Raw genomic sequence first — 22,732 nt, forward strand, 5'->3', positions numbered from 1 at the left:
CTGCAATTTTGCCTGCTTTGTAAAGTAAGGAAATTCACATTTGTAAGGGTTTCGTTTTCCCAACAAGATTGTAAACTCTTGGAGGGCAGGATCTTAGGTATCAAAATTTTCCTTCATATTCTTAGAAATGAATGTTGTGCTGTGCACCTAACAGACAGCAAAGTTTTGTGAATGAGGGAAGAAATTTGTTCATGGAAATCACCACTTTTGCAGCATTCTTGGGGGTATAGGAGAGGGATCCTTAAGGTTTATAAACTCATGGGATAGTAGGCAGGACGTAAGGGGTTGGGCATTTGTGAAGTTTTGCTTTGGGGGGGATGTGGGGGTGGGGGTTGGGGACAGTAATTTAAATTTATGCTATTTAGCACATAGTCTGAAAAAAGATCTTATATTTCATTTCCTGAGAACTAAAATAAAATTAAATAAGTTGGTAGATCAGTAAGGATTTTAATCAACTGTTTTTTCTTCTATCCCAAGTTTGACTTCCTCGATTCCTTGTAGTCATTCTTTGTCTTTTTTTGTTTCCCTAGGTTTCACTTTCTTTTTGTCTCCCTGCTCTTGTCTTCTCTTTCCTTTTCCCGTCTTTCCTTTCCATTTATTTTAACATGTGTGACTTTGAAGCATACTTTGTAATTATCTGATCCACTACTTCCTTTCCAGTTTCGAATAGTACCTCATTAGATTTTCATGGATATTGCTATTTTTTGGCAGCCTGACTATCTTTGACAGTAGACAATGCTTGACTTCCCTCTGAAGCCAACTGATGAGGGGAGTAATTGAGAGGGTGAGCAGGCAAGGCCCTAGGGAGGGAAGGAGGGAAGTAATGAGGGGTTGACATTGGAGAGGGTGTGTGGTCTATCTGACAGGTGTATCATTTCCAAAAATAGTTCTCTGCAAACCTGAGGTAATTTTCTAATTTCAATCAAAGTCTGGGATTATTTTGATACCTTTTCCCCCCTTGTAGTCCATGACATAAGATCTTCCACTTTATTTTTAAGCAAAGTCTTTAGGTTCATGTGCAGAATACAGACTCCTTATTTTTGTGATTTTTTCTCCCCTCAGTTTTGTCATTTCCTTCCCTTTATATGAATTATTCAGAACTTACATAAAAGTATAAAAACTGCAAGAGCAGTACAAAATAGTCCAAATCCCAGAGAAGCTCTGTTTAACACTGAATCCCTCCCAGCATCCTTTTTCAGATGTTTTGCAGAGTTCTTTATAAATGGTTGATTGACAAAGACTAAAGACTTCATTGTTTGAGTCAGGCTTGCTTGTATTAAATTGGATGAGGGACTGCCAGTGTTCCCAAGAGTTGATAAGAAAATAGAATCAATTGTCAGTAAAATTCAAGGTTCTGTTATACAAATAACAGAGCTGATAAATCCTTACGCTTTATGAAGCTGTACTTTCTACTATGGTTAGAGAAAACATTTGTTATACAAAAGTCCTGAAATTAAGGGTTCTATTTAAGTTAATTCTGTGAGTTGTATAAATTCCAGAGAAAGAAAAAAAAGCAGATTAGACATATTTTCATGAGAAACTCAGATGACATTATCTCTGAACAAGCTGAAATTGGAATTATATTTTTTATTATCTATTTTGAAATATTTGTAATTCAGTTAGTACAAATTAACAGTATCAGTCCTTTTCTGCCACCTCTATCTCCATTGCTGGGTATATAGTAGGTCAGTAGTATACTATCCAGGGTATACTATTCCTGAAGCATCCCTTAGAACCAACGGCAGCCCTGCTCAGTATAGTCAAGCTCTGGAAGCCATCCCTAGGGGAAGCATAGAAGACTCAGATATGCTAAAATTCATTACAACCCTTGACCTGACTAATCCCTTAGCCCTCCCAAGTCAGTACTTTCCCTGCCTTATAGTTAGCAGTTCCCTCTTATGTATCCTCAACTTTTATACTATATTTTCTTTTTATTAACCATGAATTTAGGCAAATGACTTCAGCTCTCTGGCCCTCCACATCTTTATTGTGGCAGCTGCTAAATCTTGTGTGATCCTGATTGCTTCCTCAGTACTTAAATTCCTTTTTTCTGTCTTGTAGTATTTTTTCTTTGACCTGGAAGCTCTGGGTTCCTGAGAGTTTTCATTTTAAGGTTTCTTTTAGGAGGTGATCACTGGATTCTTTCAACTTCTATTTGCCCTCCTGTTCTAAGTGATCTGGGCAATTTCTTTTTTATTTCTTCTTTTTTAAAAAGTATTTTTATTTTACAACTTTTATCACTTTTATAAGATTTTGAGTTCCCATTTTTTTTTCTCTCTCTCTCTTCTTCCCTCTCCCCAAGACAGCAAGTAGTCTTATAGAGGCTATACATGTGCAATCATATTAAACGTATTTCCACATTAGGCATGTTGTGAAAGAAGAATCAGAACAAAAGGGAAAAACCATGAGGAAGAAAAAAAACAACAAAAAAAGAGAAAATAGTATGCTTTGATCTGCATTCAAATTCCATAGTTCTTTCTCTGGATGTAGATAGCATTTTCCATAATGCGTCTTTTGGAATTGTCTTAGTTCATTGTATTGCTGAAAAGAGCAATTTCTGTCAAAGTTGGTCATCGCACAATGTTGCTGTTACTGTGTACAATATTCTGCTCACTTCACTCAACATCAGTTCATCTAAGTCTTTCCAAGTTTTTCTGAAATCCTCCTGCTCATAATTTCTTATAGCACAATAATATTCCATTACATCCATATGCCACAACTTGTTTAGCCATTCCCTAATTGATGGGCATCCCCTCAATTTCCAATTCTTTGCCACCACAAAAAGAGCTGCTATAAATATTTTTGTGCATATGGATCCTTTTCCCTTTTTAATGATCTCTTTGGATCTGGGCAGTTTTCTTTTAAGATTTCTTGAAATATATGTCTAGGTTCTTTTTTTGGTCATGGCTTTCAGATATTCTATTGAATCTTAAATTCTCTCTTCTTGATTTGTTTTCCTGATCAGTTGTTTTTGCTGAAAATGTGAGATAACTCACATTTTCTATTCATTTAGTTTTTTGTTTGTCTTGATATTTCTTAATGTCTCATGGAATCATTAGTTTCTTTTTGGTCAATTATAATTTTCAAGGAGTTATTTTCTTGGGAAGGTTTTGTACCTTTTCTTCCTTCAGTAGCTCTCATTTCTTTGCCCATTTTTATCCACTACTACTCTCCTGTGAGATCACTCCTCTGGGGCACCCATAGGTGCAAGACCTCTCCTCAGCCTGCCCTGGATCTATAACTAGTAACTGGGTAGAGGGTAACAGTCCTGCAAGATGGCAGCAGTTGGCACTCTGATCTAATTCTGGGATCCCCTGGGATATGTTCCTGCCCCAGTGATTCTTGCCCTGGCGTCCAGTCTCAGCTCTCTTGTAGTCCCTCAGTGCTGGAATGCTCCAGCCTTGTCACAAGTATCTGAAGACTTCTCTTTTTGTCTCCCTAATCAGACCTGGGCTGGGAAAAAGACTCCCTGACTTTTTCTTGGATACCACATCAGAATTTAGTCTGATGCATTCTCTAAGTCTTTGAAGAGGTTTGGTGGGGGAAAGCTACTCTCTACTTCTTCCAAAACTTGATGCCCTATAATAGCCTCTTAATTGATCTCCCTATCTCCATTCTCCTCTTCCAGTATGATCTTTACATGTTACTAGAATTACCATCCTAAGGCACAATATGACCATGTGACTTCCCCATTCAAAAAACTCAAGTGGTCACCATTGTCTGCCAAATAGAATACGGATCCTTTTATATTTACAGCTCTCAATAATCTAGCACCAGCCTGCCTTTTAGGCCTTATTTAACTGTTTTTTATTTACTCTCTAGGTTAGACTACCTCCCCACTCTTTTACTGCCTTTCTCTGACTCTTAATTTGCCCACACTATCATCGCTAGCCAAAATGGACTTCTGCTTTGCTCCCCGATGAAATCTCTCTTTTCTTTCAAGGCTTAGCCTAGGTACTACCTTTTCCATTAAGTCTTTTTATCTATCTCTCACTCCATGAATTTCATAGTCTCTCCATTTGACTTCTCTTACGTACTTAATGGTAATGTGTGTTAGAATATGGTTATTTAAACAGTATGAGTTCTTTCTCTGGAGGTGGATAGCATGCTTCATCATTAGTCTTTTGGGATTGTCTTGGATGATTGTGTTGCTGAGAATAGTTAAGTCATTTCATAGTTCTTCATTGTATAGTATTGCTGTTACTGTGTACAACGTTCTCTTGGTTCTGTTCACTTTGTGTCAGTTCATGTAAGTTTTTTCCAGGTTTTTCTGTAATCATCCTGCTTGTCATTTCTTACAGCACAATAATATTCCATTACAATCATATACCATAGCTTGTTTAGACATTCTTCAATTGATGGGCATCCTTTTGATTTCCAATTCTTAGCCACCACAGAAAGAGATGCTATAAATATTTCTATTCAAATAGGTCCTCCCCCTGCTTTTTGATATCTTTGGAATTTAGACCTAGCAGTGGTATTGCTGGATCAAAGGGTATACTATTTTTCATTTTCTTTCTTTCATTCTTTTTCTTTTATTCAAGTCTTTTTGTACAAAATGACTAATATGGAAATGTTTTACATGATTGCACATTTATAACTTATATCTGATTGCTTATCATCTCGAGGAGGAAGGGAGAGAGGGATAAAATTTGGAGCTCAAAACCTTAAAAAATGTTAAAAGTTGTTTTTAACATGTAATTGGGGGGAAAATAAAAGATATTTTAAAAAAGAATATGGTTGTTTTTCTATGTGTATAATTCCTTGATTGAAAACTCATTGAGGGCAGGGATTATGTTGTTATACATCTTTATATCTCTATTGCCTAGCATAGTATGTTATATGACAAGAATCTATGATTTAAGAATTATGGATACGGCCTCCATTGATAGAAATTAGAACCCCGCTAATCTTAGTAGGAGACAGCTATATGTTCATTAGATAGAGCGCTGGGCCTGGAGTCAGGAAGACCTGAGTTCATATGTGGCCTTAGATACTAACTGTGTGACCCTGGACAAATCACTTAACTCATCTATAAAATGAGCTGGAGGAGAAAAATGGCAAACCCCTCTAGTATCTTTGCCAAGAAAATCCCACATGGAGGCATGAAGAGTTGGACACGACTGAAAGACTAAACAGCAACAATACCTTAGTAGATATTGTTTGTGAAATGCTGTGGCTAAAGCAATTCAAATGGTGGCTAACTTTTTGTTAATGAGACTTTTAAAATTTAATTTGATTGGTCTTCAGATGAGAGACCTAATAACCCATTTTCAGACTTGGAACTTTTTCATGTGGTGGAGAACCAGATAAGAGTTTTTGTTGACACTTTCCAGAGTTCAGAGTTACTTTATCACCATGAGGGAGTTTCTTGGTATGATTATAGCATGTTTCTTCCATGAGCAGTAAATACCCATGTGATGTTAACAAGTCATAGGAAATAGGGATAGCCATGTGTGGGCCCCCCCCCCCAAAAGAAAAGTAGGATGTAAACAGAACATGTTGGACAATAGAAAATAGAGGTAGCCTTACTCCACTATTTACTTCTCCCTAATAAGACAACAGAGTAAGGAATTGTCAAGGCAGAAAGTGGGTACCCAGGAATGTGAAGGGATAAAGACAGAAGTAGGGTGGGGCAGTTTTTCCCCGTCATCTTTGGGATGGTGGCTAAAAGATATAAAAGGCATTATCAGTGGCGTGTTTTACTGGTGAGCCAGAGCTTTTGCTGTGTCTTTGAGATGATTTCTGTTCTTATATTTCCTCTTAGACAAGTGAGTGTATAATCCTGGGCTTTACATCCCTGTCTGTGTGGGTTTGGGGAATGGAGGCCTCTGGAGAAAGACTCCATTGCTTTTTGCAAGTAGGTACTAAGAGGTGAATTGGTGATGTATCCTAAGCTGATCAGAACAGGAATTAGGCTTTGATGTTGTCTGACCCACAGCATGTTTAAATTAAATGTGTCTTTTTGAAATTTTACTTCCTTTCCAAAGTAGAGATTAGTATCCAGGAGAAGAATTAGTTCCTATTGTATATAGTTAATGATAGTTTTTTTTTTGTCCTACTGCTTAGAAAAGATGAAGAGAAAATGCTTTGTAAACTTCCAAAGTGCTATCCTCTTAAGTATGAATAGTTGTGGTGATAAGCATTTTCAAACAGGATAGGAGAAATGATCCAAAAATAAAAAACAGTAAGGAAATGTCTCTGAGGAGTCAGTGATTCTGTAACATCATTTGGCCTATTTAAAACTAATTATAGTGGAGCTGTTTATTGTGAAGAGTGAGAGTAATTTTTCCTTCTTTTTTTAGATCAAGGAAAAAAGTGTCATTAGGAAAAGTCAGGGAAATGAAGTCAGGTGCCCCTTGATTTTAGCATTCAAGGGGTTCTTGTGTGGTACAAGAGAAGATAGTGTTTCAGATAGGCCACTGGAGGGCATCTAATAGCCAGGGACAGGTGTTGTGCACTCCTATAATAGCTCCCCCAGATGAGGAAGGAATCCAGGTTCAGATCTGGTTCTTAGAAGCCAAAGGACAGTACCGGGATATAATCCAGAAAGAGGAAGCCAAGTCAAGGCTTTTTGAAAACACTGATGGGGCAGAACCAGGATACACTCAGGAGTCACAGGTTAAGGAAGTCTAGAACCAGAATCAGGAACAGAGGCATTACTAGAGAGCTTGAAAACATCCAGACCTAGGGCCAGTGTCCAGATCGGAGGTCAGCATGATTGGCATGTTCAGCTGATGGAGTTAGGGCAATGTAATCAAGAAAAATTGTTCTAATAAGATCTAAAGAAGCAGTAGGAGTTTGTTGACTTGCTGCAACTGGGATTTAAAGGGCCCTTAAACTAAGTTAAATGGTATAAGCCGAAAGACCACAAATATTTGTTGTATTGGGTTAAAGTGCCCACTTGGTCTGTACTTACCTTTCTAGATTTATTTCCTGCTATTTTCCTTCATGTACCATATGTTCCAGGCCAATTGGATGAATCACTATTTCTTAAGTATGTCTCGTTCTTTTCATGCTTTGGTACTGTACTCCATTTCTTCTGGCATTTCTAACCTCCCCAGCTCTGCCTCTTTTATTTCATATTGCTTTTCAAGATCTAGCCTCAGTGCCATTTCATTCTAGCTATGTTACCTTAGGCAGAGCACTTAAATTCTCTGGGACTCAAGTTTTCTCATCTGAAAATGAAGAGGTTGGACCAGGTAATCTCTGAGGTCCTTTCCTGTTTTTTTTTTTCTCATGACTATCCTGGCCTTTTAATGTGTTGTGAGTAACACGGGAAGCTACAAAATTCCCAAAGAGAAACTAGGCTCTGACAACATGGTTCTAGGAACCTTTGAGAGGTGACCTTGAAGACTCGGGCAATTAGTGTGCCATTTAACTGAAGCAGACTTTCACCAAAGTCAAGGGTTAATCTCTCAGCACTGAATTAAGAAACTGAAGTGCTGGGCAACCCCATCATTGAAAAAATACCTGGGTATCTTTCAGTCTCACATGGCTATTTCTTTCCTTCCATTGCAAAGGTATCCATCTTAATTAATGGCCACATCTTCTCAAAACACCAGGGTCAGACTTGTGGAAGAACACTAATTCAACACAAGAGCTCCATTACTGGTTCCAACTTTGTTATGATGTAATGGAACCAAAGTGATTTTTTTTCGTTGTTGTTGTTGTTGATGGTGGTGGTGGGTAGGGACAAAAGAGCCCACCCTGCCCAACCCTGATACCTCTGAATTCTACTGGGTTCTTCTAGAGAACAGCCTTCCCTGAGTCAGTGTAAACTTGCTTCTGGGAGATTTCACAAAGGACCTTTCTACCCTGGCCCTGGCATAGAACTGCTCCTGACGCCTATCATGACAGAACTGGGGGACATGTGACAGACAGAAGACCACAGCCCTGGGAGAGATGCATGTCTGGGGGCAGGTCACAGATCTGGGGGCTGGGGACACAGCTCTTGATGGGAAGTTCGTGGAGAAGTGGGAGGGAGAAAACACACACGCATTCACATACATATGAAGATCGGAGGACTTTGTGTTGCTGCTGCCACAAACAAGTAAGCATTCATTGTTTTTTCCTCTTCTCTTGTATGTTTTCCTGCTTAGGGGGCTGGTTGATGAGGGATTTCCCTCTTCATGTTCCACTTGAGTCTTGTATTTCAAAGTCAAATTTTCTATTCAGCTCTGGTCTTTTCATCAAGAATGCTTGAAAGTCCTCTATTTCACTGAATGACCATTTTTTCCCCTGAAGGATTATACTCAGTTTTGCTGGGTAGGTGATTCTTGGTTGTAATCCTATCTCCTTTGCCCTCTGGAATATTATATTGCATGCCCTGCAGTCCCTTGATGTAGAAGCTGCCAAATCTTGTGTTATTCTGATTGTGTTTCCACAATATTTGAATTGTTTCTTTCTGGCTGCTTGTAATATTTTCTCCTTGACCTGGGAACTATGGAATTTGGCTACAATATTCCTAGGAGTTTTCCTTTGGGGATCTCTTTCAGGAGGAGATCGGTGGATTCTTTCAATCTCTATTTTGCCCTCTGGTTCTAAAATATCAGGGCAGTTTTCCTTGATAATTTCTTGAAAGATGATGTCTAGGCTCTTTTTTTTTGATCATGGCTTTCAGATAGTTCAATAATTTTTAAATTCTCTCTCCTGGATCTATTTTCCAGGTCAGTTGTTTATCCAATGAGATATTCACATTGTTTTCTAATTTTTCATTCTTTTGGATTTATTTTACAGTGTCTTGATTTCTCACAAAGTCACTAGCTTCCAGTTGCTCTATTCTAATTTTTAAGGAAGTATTTTCTTCAGTAAGCTTTTGGACTTCCTTTTCCATTTGGTCAGTTTTGCTTTTTAGGGCATTCTTGTCCTCATTGGCTTTTTGGATCTCTTTTGCCATTTGGGTTAGGCTATTTTTTAAGGTGTTATTTTCTTCAGTATTTTTTTGGGTCTCCTTTAGCAAGCTGTTGACTTGTTTTTCATGATTTTCTTGCATTTCATTCTCATTTCTCTTCCCAGTTTTTCCTCTACTTCTCTTACTTGCATCTCCAAATCCCTTTTGAGCTTTTCCAAGGCCTGGGACTGATTCATATTTTTCTTGGAGGCTTTGGATGTAGGAGCTTTGACTTTGTTTTCTTCTTCTGGTTGTATGATTTGATCTTCTTTGTCACCAAAGTAAGATAATATAGTCTGACTCTTTTTGTGCTGCTTACTCATGATCCCGGCCAATTACTTGAGTTTTAAACTCTTTGTTAAGGTAAGAGTCTGCTGCCAATGTAGAGAATGTACTGTCCCAAACTTTGGGGGTTTATACAGCTGTTTTCAGAGCTACTTCTAGGGACCTGTAAATTTTCAGTTCTTTCAAGGTGGTATGATAAGGGGCAAGGTGTTTTCTCTGCACTGCCACAACAAGCTGCACCACGCCAGCACTCCTCCTCGCCCCAGGATCACCCCTCAGAACTGTCACCCAGATCCAAGCACAGGCCCAGCAAGAGATTCCTGCCTCAGCACTGGCAAAGAGATCCCTGCAATCCCCCTCTGATCAGCCACTCGATTCCCCCTCAGTCTGTGAGCCGGAAGCTTGGGAGGCAGCCACAGCCTGCGCTCAGGACTTGTGGCTGAAACCCAGCTCCTTCTCTCACTGCAGTCACAGACTTTTCCCACTGACCTTCTAAGTTTTCTTTGGCATTCATGGGTTGAGAGGTCTCGAAACCGCCACAGCTCCCCACGATTCAGTCCTCTGAGGCCTGTTCCACGTTTGCTGCTGCCTGTGCGCCCACGCCACACTGTGCTCCTCTTCTTTCCCGGCGCAATATACCTTTCCAATCAACCATCCAGGTTGTCTTGGTTGTAAATTTGTTTTACTCTGTCTTTTTGTGGGTTCTGCTGCTTTAGAATTTCTATAGAGTCATTTTTTATAGGTATTTGGAGGGGTTTGGGGGAGAGCTTAAGCAAGTCACTGCCTTCCCTCCGCCATCTTGGCTGTGCCCCCTCCTTCTTTCCTCCCTTCCTGTTTGAAATCTGTGATCCTACCATTTTGTGACATGTATGCCCTGGACCCTTTCCCAGAACGGGGCAGACTGCATCATCTCTCAGGATTTCAGAGGGATTAGAGGTCTGAGAGATTAGAGGTCTTTTATCCAATTCACAAGTTTGAGTACTATTGGCTGTATTTCCCTTATTTTTAAGGGGGTCTGGTAGCATTGCAATTTCATTTAACTGCTTAACATTAGGTAAATTTTATAAAGCAATATTTACTTCAAAGATATAGTAATTATAAATGTGTACAGATATTTTCCCTTATATCTCTAGGGGCATATTCTCCCCTATACAGCTTTGGTCTGGTGGATAGTCTTAAAATTTAGCACAGTTCTACATGACATCAGTCTTACCAGGTTCTTGTCTGAAGGTGGTATCACTGCCAAATGAGTCTTTCTTCTGGGCTGGGATCCTGAAGGTCACTTCTGAAGATTACTTCTTGATCCTGAGGGCATTGATGCTATGCTGACTAGAAATCCTGTCTTGGAATTCTGGAACCCCAGGATACCCTATATGTCCCTTGAACTCACAAAATTGAGGAGGCTGCGTTCAGTTCACCAAGAATGGAAAACAAACATGGAGGCCAAGAACCAAAGCCCATTTCTTGGGGGCCATTGCTTCAGAGAGGATGAAGGCCCAGAGAGACTCATATGGTTTCTTGTTAGGTGTCTTGAGAGAGTCATTGAGTTCCCCTAGGAATGAGTGAAACAGATAGCTAAAGCTGACTCAAGCATTTTTGGTGGCGCTTACAGTTCTGGCCATACAGTCAATTTAAAAACAGAAACGCCTGATCACGTGTTTAGTTGTCTGAAACCATTTACAAAATGTACATGTGCTTCACAGTCTTTCCAAGGGATTTCCACTTCCCACTTCTCCATATTGGGAGTTGCATCAACTGAGCAAACCAAGTGGGGCTCTCTTATGTGCCAGATCCCCATTAAATATTTCCTCCATGCTGCTTTTCCCCTCCCCACAGTGTTATCTTTCACTTTGAATTACTACAGTAACATGTATATCTCTTATTGTCGTGCCACATTGTTACTTGTAAGCTTCTTAAGATCAGGAAATTTATCTTATTCATATATTTATCCCCCAAAACATGTAGTACTCTATCTTGTTTGGACCTGGGGCTCTCTGAACCTATTTCTTCATCTGTAAAATCAGGGCGTTGGCCTTGATCTCTAAGATTTCTTCTGATCCTAAACCTACAGTAATAAGTGGACCATGATCCTGATGTTGTGAACTTGGGTGACTAGAAGGATGTTGGTGGCCTTGCCAGTAATGAGACTTGTGGAAGATGGGTGAGCTTTGGGGAAAAGATGAGTTCTGTTTTGGACATGTTGGGTTTGAGATGCCTATAGTGTCTGTAGGGTATGAAACTTCTTCTACCAATGTAGATTACCAATTCATTTCTAATTTTTAATTTTAGGGAGTTGCCAAGGTCACACAGCTCTTATGTGTCAGAGTCAGGACTTGATCCCAGACCTTCTTGAGTCTAAGGACTGCTTTCTCTTCACTCTTCCATGCTACCTTTCTTATACATAGTTCCAAGCATATGAAATCAGTGCCTGGAGGTGACAGGACGAAAACAGAAGTGAAACAATCTCTGCTTTCCAAGAGTTTACATTCTATTGGAGTAAGCAACATATACCTATATAGACATATACAAAATAAATACAAGGTGAGGGGAAAGTGGGCACTAGAATTTGAGCGTTAACAGCTAATGGTGGTGGTTAAGCTGAATCTTGAAGGTGACTTGGACTTCTAAGAGGTAGCGTGAGGAGGGAGTGCATTCCAGGCATGGGGGATATCTAGTACAGCTTCCTGGAGATGGGTAATGGAGGTCCTTGTATGAGAAACAGTAACAGGGTTAGGCTAGGGAGTGGACAGTGGAAAGGTAAATTAAGGCCAGGTAGTATAGGGTTTTAAAGGCTGAACGAAGGAGTTTCCCTTTGATCTTAGAAATAACAGAGCCACGGGACTTTATTGAGGAGGGAAGTAAGTGACGTGGTCAGATCTATGCTGTGGAGGAAGGATTGGAGTTGGGTGTCACAGGCCAGTTAGAAGGCTATCATGATAGCCCCAGTGAGAGGTGATTAGGCCCTGAACTCGGGTGGTGGCTGCATGGTTGTAGAAATAAGTAAAGTCATGGAAACGAGGAGGTCAACAGGTAAGGGACTGTAGACAGAGAAGAGGACCCAGGATAGAGCTGGTGGAGGTGGGTAACAGTTAGTGGGCATGATATGGATGATGAACCAGCAAAGGAAAATGAGGAGTGATCAGGTAAGGTAGAAGGAGAGCAGTGTCACAAAATCCCAGAAAGCAGTCAGGAGGCAGAAGGATGGTTAGCTGTCTCAAACACTCAGAGGTCAAGAAGGACAGGGATTGAGAAAAGGACATCATATTTGGCAATTAAGTTCATAAACATTTGTCAGATTAGTGAAGAGGGAAGTGATAGGCTAAATGAAAATCTAATTAATTTGTAGTCAGAAGACTTGGGTTTAAATTACAGCTCTGCTCTTCTCCCTATGTGATGTTGCACAAATGATTTAGTTTTCAGAGCCTCAAGTTCCTTCGCTGTAAAATGAGGAGTTTGTTCTGTAGGTGATTTCTGAAGCTTCTACCAATTCTAAATCCTACACTAAATGTGTCCTCATAGTTGATAAGAAACAGGGAGAGCTGGAGATTGATGTGTCTAGGAAAAGATAAAACAGGAGGGAGGTTGTGTTAACAAGTAATATCTAGCAACTATTATGAACCCTGTAGCCCTGTGTTTCTAACCCAAAGATTCTTAACATAGGGTCCATGAACTCATTTTAAAAAATATTTTGATAACTCTTGCCATATAATCCTTAGCATTTTACTTTATACGTTTAAAAACATTATTCTGAGAATGGGAATCTGTAGGCCCCATTAGATTGTCAAAAGGGTCCATGCCCCTACAAAGGTTTTAAGGACTCTTTCTCTAACCCTATCTGAATTTGGCATGTCTAACTCATTGAATATTTATTGGGAGCTTATTATTGTGATTAGTATTGTGCTTATAATTTGGAGTACACTTAAGATAAACTTTCCACCCAAATTAGGGTTTTACAGTAGAAAATCTAGCACAAAATTTGGGGTAGTTTTGTATTTTTGGGCCATACAGGGTTTTCCTTGGCATATTGTATATAATATTGGTCACAGTAGTAATGTGTAATTTTGGAATGATACTGAAAGAAAAACTTTAAGGCTCAAAGTTGAAATTGCAATAATGATCATTGATTTTTTAATATTCTAGGTTTCTTGCACTGACACCCTGGAGAGTATATCACCTGATTTCAGTCATGATACTTGGGCGTGTAATTTTGCAGATAATAAAAGAAATGGTATTATCTAGAATGAAAGGTAAGGAAGCTCGCCAATTTAGTTATTGTCTTAATTCTCGAGAAACTTTCTCCAGGACCTACCTTCCTGTGTCTCTGTCTTAGAATTAGAAGAATATACCTATTATCCATCCCGTTGTGATTTCACTGATGGCTCATAGCTCCATTAGACATTGTTGATCCTGGCAAAGAGGTTAACTGTGCTTAGTTTTTACTACTTTTGTAGTTCAGGAGGTCACTTGTTTTTTAATACCTTTTTCCTCTCCTAAGTGAACTCCTAATGAGTAAAACAATTAAAATATATGTTTTACCCATATGAAGAAACTAACCCATTTACTAATGCATCACTCTCTGTGCTAATGAGCCAGCAAGTTCTGCCCAAAAGTGTAGGAACATTTGAATCACATTTTCAAAACAGTTAAGCATTTAATGGAAGACATGATCATTTATTGAGTTTTAAAAGAATGAGTAAAAGAACAATCTAGTTAGTGAAAGTGCATTTTAAGTAAGTTAGAAAAAGTGAAATTATCGAAAATTGCTTTAATAAAGTGAAACATATACTGCTTAGCTAATTTTTAAAATGTATTTTTTAAGTTAATATTTTAAAATCTTGATTCAAACTTTCTCTGTACTCAGGGGAATTCTACTTGCCAATTTGTAAATGATCCAGCCAGCTTTGATATATGGATACAGGGTTATCCTAGGAAGAGCTATGTGTTCACTTTGTTGCTTATTTAAATATCTTTGGTTAATAATTAGGAAATAATTTGGCTTGGGAAATTTTACTTCATTGTAGTAAAATTGGAAAAATTTTTGGGGTAAGGTCTCCAACTTAAAAATTAAAATTGATTTAGACAGGTCTCTGGTATGGTTGAAAGATCACTGTGTTTGGAGTCAGAGGCCCTAGATTTTCATCCCTACCATTTTGTTACCTGCTTGACCTTGGACCAAGGGTTTTAATTTTTCTGAGCATCATTTCTCCCACCTCTAAAGTGAGGTGATTGGACAGTCCTTTTCATCTATCAATCCTTTGGTCCTATAGTGCATGGTCCATCCAGCCTCCATCTCCAACATGGAACCAAGGGATGTTTTGTGGAAGTGCATTGCTGTTGTACCTGATGGCATAGCGGCAACATGGTACACTAAGAAAGGCATTGTCTTTGAATCGGGCTTTAAATCTGAGTTCTCCTCATTTCCTAGATATGTGCCTTTGGGCAAATGACTTAACCTTTTTGGACCTAGTTTCCTTAATCTATATGGTTAAAGAGTTTAGAACAAATGATCTTTGAGATCCCTTCCATCTTTAAATCTCATGATCTTGAGTCACTTGATCCCTCTAAGCACCTTTCCTCATCTGTAAAATGGGTATAATACACTATCATAAATAGGAATGTGTTTATAAACAACTCTCTGAAAAGGTTCTTCATATTAAGTTTAATCTATATTAGTAACATTTTATTCATCATTTTCTTAAGCCTCAAAATCAGTAAAACAATAAATCAGGTCCTAAATTGCAGCACATGTCAATTTCTGAGATGTAAATACTTACTCTGAAAATTTAACGATCAACTCTGAAGAGCCTTTCTTACCTGGCTCCAACAATACCTCTGACTGTAAATCACTTTGTAACCAAAAAGTACTATATAAATATTTGCATTTATAATGCTGCTGTAGCTGATGTCAGCTTCACAGATAGGTATCTGTCGCCCACTAATTTATCTAAATCTCCTTTGGATCTATATTTTCAGTTTCTACTCTCCAAGCCCTTGGGGTCATGAATTAGCATTAAGGAAGTTCACAGATTGAGTTAATGTTTTAATTTTCTAAAAAAAAATCTCATTTCTAAACTTTATCTTCCGTTATATATGTGTACATATATTTTGCACATATGGCTATAATTCCAGATTATCTGCTGAGAGCTGATGTGATTTGTTTTTTAAATTAAGCAAATTTTTTATGTCCTTACAATAAAATTTTCAAATGTGAAAGTAACATGAATAGTTCCAAATTGTGGTAGAGGAGGGACCAAAGAGGAATAAAGTTATGTACTCTTTATGCTTTGAAAGTTCAATCTTCTGATTTATGATTGTGGGCCAACATATGTTAGTGAATTCCATTATTTTACCATCTGTTGTATGAAGTAGGCCTTCTTTTCATTTATACTCTGTTGCTTTCAAGCTTCAGAGGCCACCTTTAAGAGTTGGCATTCTTGGATTTGATAAATACCTATAAATTTTTAGTCATATCTTTGTGATATGATATATTTCATCCATAATTCCTTTTCTGTTTCTATTTCAAGACTTATGTCCTGATTTTTAAAATCTTCCCTGATATGTAACCCTTATATCCCTTTGACTCTGTTAGCTGATGTTCAGCTCAGTTATATCTGTCTTGCTATGCAAGGATCCTAACTGCACATGGTGTTCCAAATGCATGTGCACAGTGGTTTTGCACAGTCGTTTTACACAGTGGTAGAATAATGTTTTCTTTTTGCTTTTGGTATCTTTCTTAATCGCTGTTGTCTCACAAATACACAATATTTTGTTGGCCTTTTGGGTTTGATGTCTTTAAGAAACAGTCTACTAACCACTCCCAAATTGCCTTCCTTATAACCAATTTCACTTTAGTTGATCAATTTACTAACTTTTCTGTGTACGCAGAGATTTTCATAGCATAGGCGGACTTGAAGGCTTCAGCAAAATAATCTGCCAAGAGCCCTTTCCTTTAGGCCTAATAGTGCAGATCTCTTAAATTCTGAAGCAAAAATAAATAAACCTAGAATCTATTTTATTAGGTAGGTGCAAATTAAAGGGTCTTCTATGTTACCAGGAACTAGCACTGCACAGATCAAAAAATGATATTTATGCTTCTTGAGAAGAGGTAAAGAAACCTTATTAATTCTTGTAATGGTGGTTTTTTCCCAATTTCCTCCTCTTGTTGAAGAAAGACTTTTGCTTAGAAAGTATCCTAGCTGTCTAAATATCTGACAGAGACTGTCTTGTCTACACAGCCAATTTGGCCTTGGAGTCTGACCTGCTATAATGAATTGGTTTTGAGTAGGAGCAAAATGAGACACTTAAGTCAGATTAAAATGCAATAATTAGTACTCCTTTGCATGAATCCAAGAAAGTCATTTTTAATCAAATACCCTGGCCCATAACCACAAATCAGATTGACCTTTTAAAGCATAGAGTGTATCTTAAAGCCTCTTTGGCTCTTTCTCTGCCATCTTTTGTAATTATTCATGTTAGTTTCACCTCTGAAAATTTAATTGTAAGAATATTAAAAATTATTAGATTTTCCTAAGATAATTAAAAATTTTTGATATGAAATAGGTAGCGAATGAAGGTGAATATTTTGTCTTGTACCTTGTACTATATCACAAGTTTATAATGGAAAACTTTTTATGTTTTTAAACTGGGATTGGAAATAGTATGGGGGTAGAAAGGCCACATGGGGGAACTCCTGGTGTGGAAGATTCCTCCATGGTTGCACATAGGCAACTCATTTATAACTTAGAGTCCTAGAGAATTAACAAAACTGGTATGTGTCAGAGACAGTGCTTCAATCTGGGTCTTTCTGACTCCTAAGCCAGCTTTCTCTCCACAGTGCTATTCTGCTTCTTAGACAACTTGAGAGTTTTCATTTATTTTCAAGCTCTAAACTTGCCTGAAAAGTAAGTTTTCAGTTTTTGGAATTTTTAGTTGGTAATTTTTTAAAAAGTTTTAAATTTTAAGTTGTTTGGAAGAGTATTTAACTTCAGGTTGTTTGGAAATTATTTAAAAGAGAAAATGGGTAAGGGAAAAGGCTTGAATTGAGTTTTATGTTATATTTTTATTTCAGGTGCGCAGTTGTGGAGGAGCCTCAGTGAAAGGTAGGGTATTTCCTTTTTAATCTGTGTAATATGATAGATAATTTTCAGGTGTGGACTGTAGGGGAGGGCATCTAAACCTCTATCGTAGTATCTATTCTCCCTGCACAGTTCAGGGTCTTAGTGAAAGGACCCAGTTTCTGTGGCAGTGTCCCAAAGTGGAATGTCCCAACAACACAGTTGATTTGGGAACAAAATTATGACAATTGTCCTAAAAAGCAGGTTGCATCTTCAAGCTTTTCAGTAGTGGTGTTTTGTAGAGCCCTAAACTTTTTCCTGGAAAAATAGTCTGTACTGGTTTGCTGTGTTGCTTAATTTGGCTAATTCAATTAGAACAGTGTGCTAATAAGGCCAAATAAGGCAAAATGGCTTAAAGCATGTATCCTAGAGATATTTTTATTTACATTTACATATTTAAAGAATAACATACATATAGTTATGTATTTATTCTTATAAGAAAGAATAGGGTGGAATTATTCAGGCAAAGAAATATTTCTTGTTTTTCTTCTCTGAATGTATTTGAGTGAGGGAAACTGGGAAAATGTAGAAATGAGTAGTAGTCTATTAATATGGTATTAGCATTTTTAGCACCTAATACAGTAGTTTCTGACCACATGTTTGGATTTATTTTGAAGGCTTTGTTTTAAACCTATAGTTATTTATGCAAGTCTATATTAATTTTACCCAGTAAGCTGCTTGAGGGAAGCAACTATTTCATTTTTGTTATGGTTTCTCTAAACTTCACACAATGCCTTGTGTATTAGAAATAATTAATAAATATTTGCATTAAGTTGAATGTTACTTAGGTACAAAAAATTGGATATTTGTGTGGGCGTGTGTACACCCACACACATATACTCAAGTATATTTACGTAGACACAAATACATACATATACATGTATATTACATTGCCTAAGTCAGAGTGGATATTGTGAAGCTAACATGTCATAATTAAGATAACACGATCTAAAATTGCATAACAGTATATGCTCTCCACATTGAGAGGGGTCCGCCAGATTTCATTAGTGTTTTTTTAAATTAAATTGTGATTTTGGATCTAGTGCAAGAATATCCATTTGAAAAATGAAGGAAAATATTTCTCTTCAGCCTCTAGATGTTTTTTCACTCATTTCTGACCTATAACTACAACTAACAAACCATGAGAAATAGTTTGGGAGTAAGCGTAATGTACCAGCCTGTCATATATGGACATTTTGGTTGCTGAAAGGGGCAGAAAAAGTGAATTTATATAAGGAAAGCTATTAACATCAACTTAGAAAAGAAACCCAGTCTTTCAAATACATTTTTTTGCTCTTTTTGTAAAATACAGATTTTTAATGGTATTCTTTGTTTTTACATTTACTTACATTCCTCATGTATCCCTCCTCCTTTCCATCTCCCAGAGAATTGCTCTTATTTGAAATGTTGGATCAAGAAACAGATGTCTGAAGAACAGACAGAAAATTACCCCTATCAGCAACCTAAATGCCCATGTATGAAAGGGGCAGTACCTTATAGTTGCTCCCAAACTATTCCTCGTGGTTTGCCAATTATACAGCTGCACATGATAAGGGTTTAGTGAGAAAAATCTGTTTCTAAGTGATTCTAAGTAATGCAGGATGCGCGTGGGGGCAGGAGTGGGGGGGTGAGGGGACGACACAGTGTTTGATGAGGGATCAGACAGATGGATACTTCCCCTCAATAAGTCAGATCCCTGATCATTTTTATTTTAATACTTTCTTAGAAAGACATTTAGAGCATTTCTTTTTCTGGGTGTACTCTTTTAAAATTTTTTACGATTACCTTCAACGATGTAAGAATGAAGAAAAATGATTTGGGATTGCTCCTTAGAGATGACAAGCATATTTCACAGCAATCCTACCTCTTTTGGTCTTAATGGAAAATAATTTTCTGCTGTGTTGTTTCATTTGATATTGTTTTTGCAAAAATTAAAAAAAGTTAACTATAAGTGAATCATCAGAAGGGACTTTATAACATGAACTGTTAACATTCCAATGAGGGAAGGGATGTTAAAAGGATTTTTCTAGAATCCCAGTGTCACAAGGGGTCAGAGGTAATAAAGTGAGACAGAAGACTTATAGTGTTGTTTTATTTTGAAGCTGCTGTCAGAAAAAAAGAAAAGCATAAGAAGAAGGGAGAGGACAGATTAAAGGGAAAATGGGAGAAAAGATGGGGGAATTTGTTAAAGATGCATAATTAGATTTTGTAAGTAGAACCATATACAAACTTGGTAGGAAGGATAGAGGAGCAGCATCACTTGAATTTGTTAAGAGAGGGAATAATACACACATTTACCAAAGAGTTTAGTGTAGAAATACATTCAACAACAGGGATACAGATTGGACAGAGAGAAAGGAAAAGGAAATATAAGAGGGAGGGCAGATTCAGAGAGGGATTAGGCATAAACAAAATAAATCTTAAGTCTTGGGAAGGGGATACTGAAAAAAATGTTAAAACGAAAAAATTAAGGAATACTAACTTGAAATAATCAGGAAGAGAGAAGGCCGTCCATTTTAGAGGGGTGATAGATTTAGGGTACAGAATGAGATATATAGGGAATTTGAGATGAAGGAATTTTTTGTTATGTATATTTGTTAAAATAAATTTGTTTTACTTTTTTCCCCCAATGTAGTAGGGAGAGGAAGAGGAAATAGATTTCTATTCATTAAAAAAAATAGAGAGGCAGGGGAGAGCTGCAGATGTGAAATGTTGCATGTATCTTCAGATGAGGTGTCACTATCATTAGTTTTGCTTGATTGTTTTATTTTGTTACAAATGACCTCCCACAAAATGAGAGGAATCTGTAAATGTTTGTAATGTAAAAACAAAACACTTCAATAAAACTTTTCAAAATACTCAAATTAATGGTATTTGGTGGGATGTCTGTATATGTGCCCTGTAATTTGTTAGACTTTTACTGTCATGCTGCCATATTCGGTTCCATTTTGTAAGAAGTTTGAAAAAAACCAAAATGAACCAAAACACCTTATTGCAGTTGTACTCCAATAGAATTTTATAATGAAAGAAATGCACATAAAAATATTGCCCTTAAAAATTTTATTATCACTCGCTTTTTAATTTGAAAATTGAGTCAAATTCTTGTTTTTAGCATGAATTTCAATTGCATTTTAGCAGTAGATATAACTAACAGAAAATTTACTAGGGATGAAGTTAGAATGAGAAGTACAATTGAAAAATAATATCAAAATGTAAAATATGTTTCAGCACAGAGGACTTGGATTTCTGATTTAACAATGGCATAAGTACAACTAATAGACATGAACAGGGATTTATCTTGAGTTTTAGGATGCATTTTAATATGTTATTTATAATCTATATTTGTGTACTTGAAGTGATTTGTATTGAATAAATTATCAAAAAGTATTTTAAGTACACTTATATCTGGTCTCTTTAGTTATGATGAAGTGTTTGGCAAGGGCCAAGGCATAAACATTTCTTCAATTCAGCTGTCTTTTATTAAGCACTGACTATGTGCAAAATATTGTGCTGGGCTATGGAGTATAAAGATGAAAAATGAAAAAATCCTTGCTGTTAGGAAACTTATGTTGTGAGGGATACAACACACACAGACATATAAATATAATATGTACATATATTATATATATATATATATAAGCCTGATTGAAGGTAATAATAATTATAGCTAGCATTTATGTCATGCATTAAGATTTGCAAAGCACTTTTACATACATTATCTAATTGATCCTTATAATATTGTGAAGTAGGTACTATTGTTATCCCTACTTCACAGATTAGGAAACTGAGACTGTGAAAGTTTAAGCTACTTGCCCAGGGTCACATAGCTAGTGAGTGTGCCACTGTGCCACCTAGGGTCAAAGGAAGGATCCAGATTAAGTGATCTGGGAAAATTTGAGGAGGGAGGAAGAACTTTGCAGGTGGGGATGTCAGAGAGGAGTTGGGCCTTGAAGGCAGAGAATTTCAGCAGGCAGATACAAATGAGGGAATGTGTTCCAGGCATGGGGTTGGGGATGGGGGGCTAAGGAGGAGACCAGATGTGAGAATACATGAAGAATCAGAGGTAACTCACAGTGTAATGGAGGAGATAGCACATGAAAAGAAGATGAAAAGTGGGTAGGGGAGATTTTGGGGGGCATGATGAAGTCATGCAGCTAGAGTGGGAAATGATCAGAGGTGAGAGTTTCCAAGTTAATTTCATCTTGCAGAATGATGAGTTTCTGGAGAGGATGAAGGAAGGTAGCCTGATGGGAACTGATGAGAATTCTCTTGGTGCTACCCTTAAATAGCGAAAGATTTGGAAGGAGCTATCCATGTCCGTCTTCTACCCTCTCCAGTCAGAGGAAGAGAGGAGCTCCGGGGGTAGGGAGTGTTTAGGCAGTTTGAGTTTCGGAGTTGATTTCATTGTGCAAAATGATGAACTTCAGGAGATAATGAAGTCAGCAAAGTATCTGTATGGTAAATAGAGATGAGATCAGGGTGAGACGGGGATCACTACTCCATTTGTCTGAAACATAGGTTATGTAAAGGGAGTTTGTCTGAACAGGTTGGAAAGTTAGCTTCAGGGTCTGTTTCTGAAAGGGTCATGAATTCCAGGCTAAGGTGCTTATATTTTATCTTACTGGTGACAGGGAGCCTCTGAAGGTTTTTGATTAGGGAAGTGATATGTTCAGACCTTTACTGTAGAGAGATTGTTTTGCCAGCTACATGAAGGATGGATTAGAGAGGATAGAGACTGAAGAACTGGAAGATTATTTAGGAGGCTGCTCTAGCAGTGTCAGCATGTGGTGATGAGGGCCTGAAATGGGATGACAGCAGTGTGAGTATATCTTGACTTTCAAGAGAGAGTATGCAAGAAACTGACAGAATTGGCAACTGATGGGATATTGGGGGTAGGGATAGATGTAGAAGAGTCCAAGATGATTCTGAGGTTTTGAACATGGTTGACTGAGAGGGTAGTGGTATGTCATCAACAGAAATAGGGAATCTGGGAAGAAGTGCAGGTTTAGTGGGGAAAGATAAGTTCAGTTTGGTGTGTGGAGTTGGAGGTGCCAGTGGGACATCTCATTGGGATATGTAGGACTCTAGAATTCTGGGGGCCAGATTTGGACTGGATACATATATTTGGGACCCCATCTGTGTGGAGGCTCTAACTGAAGCCTGTGAATGGATGAGGTCACAGTGAGAGAGAATATGTAGAGAGAAAAGAGTAAGGCTGAAGACAGAGCCATGAGGGCACATTCATGTTTAGGGGGTGGAAAGAAGGCAACTGAAACTCTAAGGGAGTCAGAGGAGTAGGAATAGAGACAGGAGGAATATCAAGAGAGGGAACCAAGAAGAAATAGGAAGTTAATGCTACCATGAGGTCATGGAGGATGAAGACTGGGAAAAGGACATGAGATTTAGTGATTAAGATATTATTGGTAATTTGGAAGAGGGC

General features: G+C 37.8%; 1 protein-coding gene across 1 annotated transcript in view; it reads left to right on the forward strand.

Moving 5' to 3' along the window:
- Positions 1 to 22,732, forward strand: part of RETREG1 (reticulophagy regulator 1) — a 171,545-nt gene that overhangs the window by 30,871 nt on the left and 117,942 nt on the right. The window contains exons 2-3 of the mRNA XM_027868895.1: positions 13,319 to 13,425; positions 17,247 to 17,277. Of these exons, the coding sequence (XP_027724696.1) occupies positions 13,319 to 13,425; positions 17,247 to 17,277 (138 nt within the window). The remainder of the gene's footprint in view (positions 1 to 13,318; positions 13,426 to 17,246; positions 17,278 to 22,732) is intronic.

This window comes from Vombatus ursinus, unplaced genomic scaffold (assembly GCF_900497805.2).
Source record: "Vombatus ursinus unplaced genomic scaffold, bare-nosed wombat genome assembly UNPS02014791.1, whole genome shotgun sequence".
NCBI classification, from domain to species: Eukaryota; Metazoa; Chordata; class Mammalia; order Diprotodontia; family Vombatidae; genus Vombatus; species Vombatus ursinus.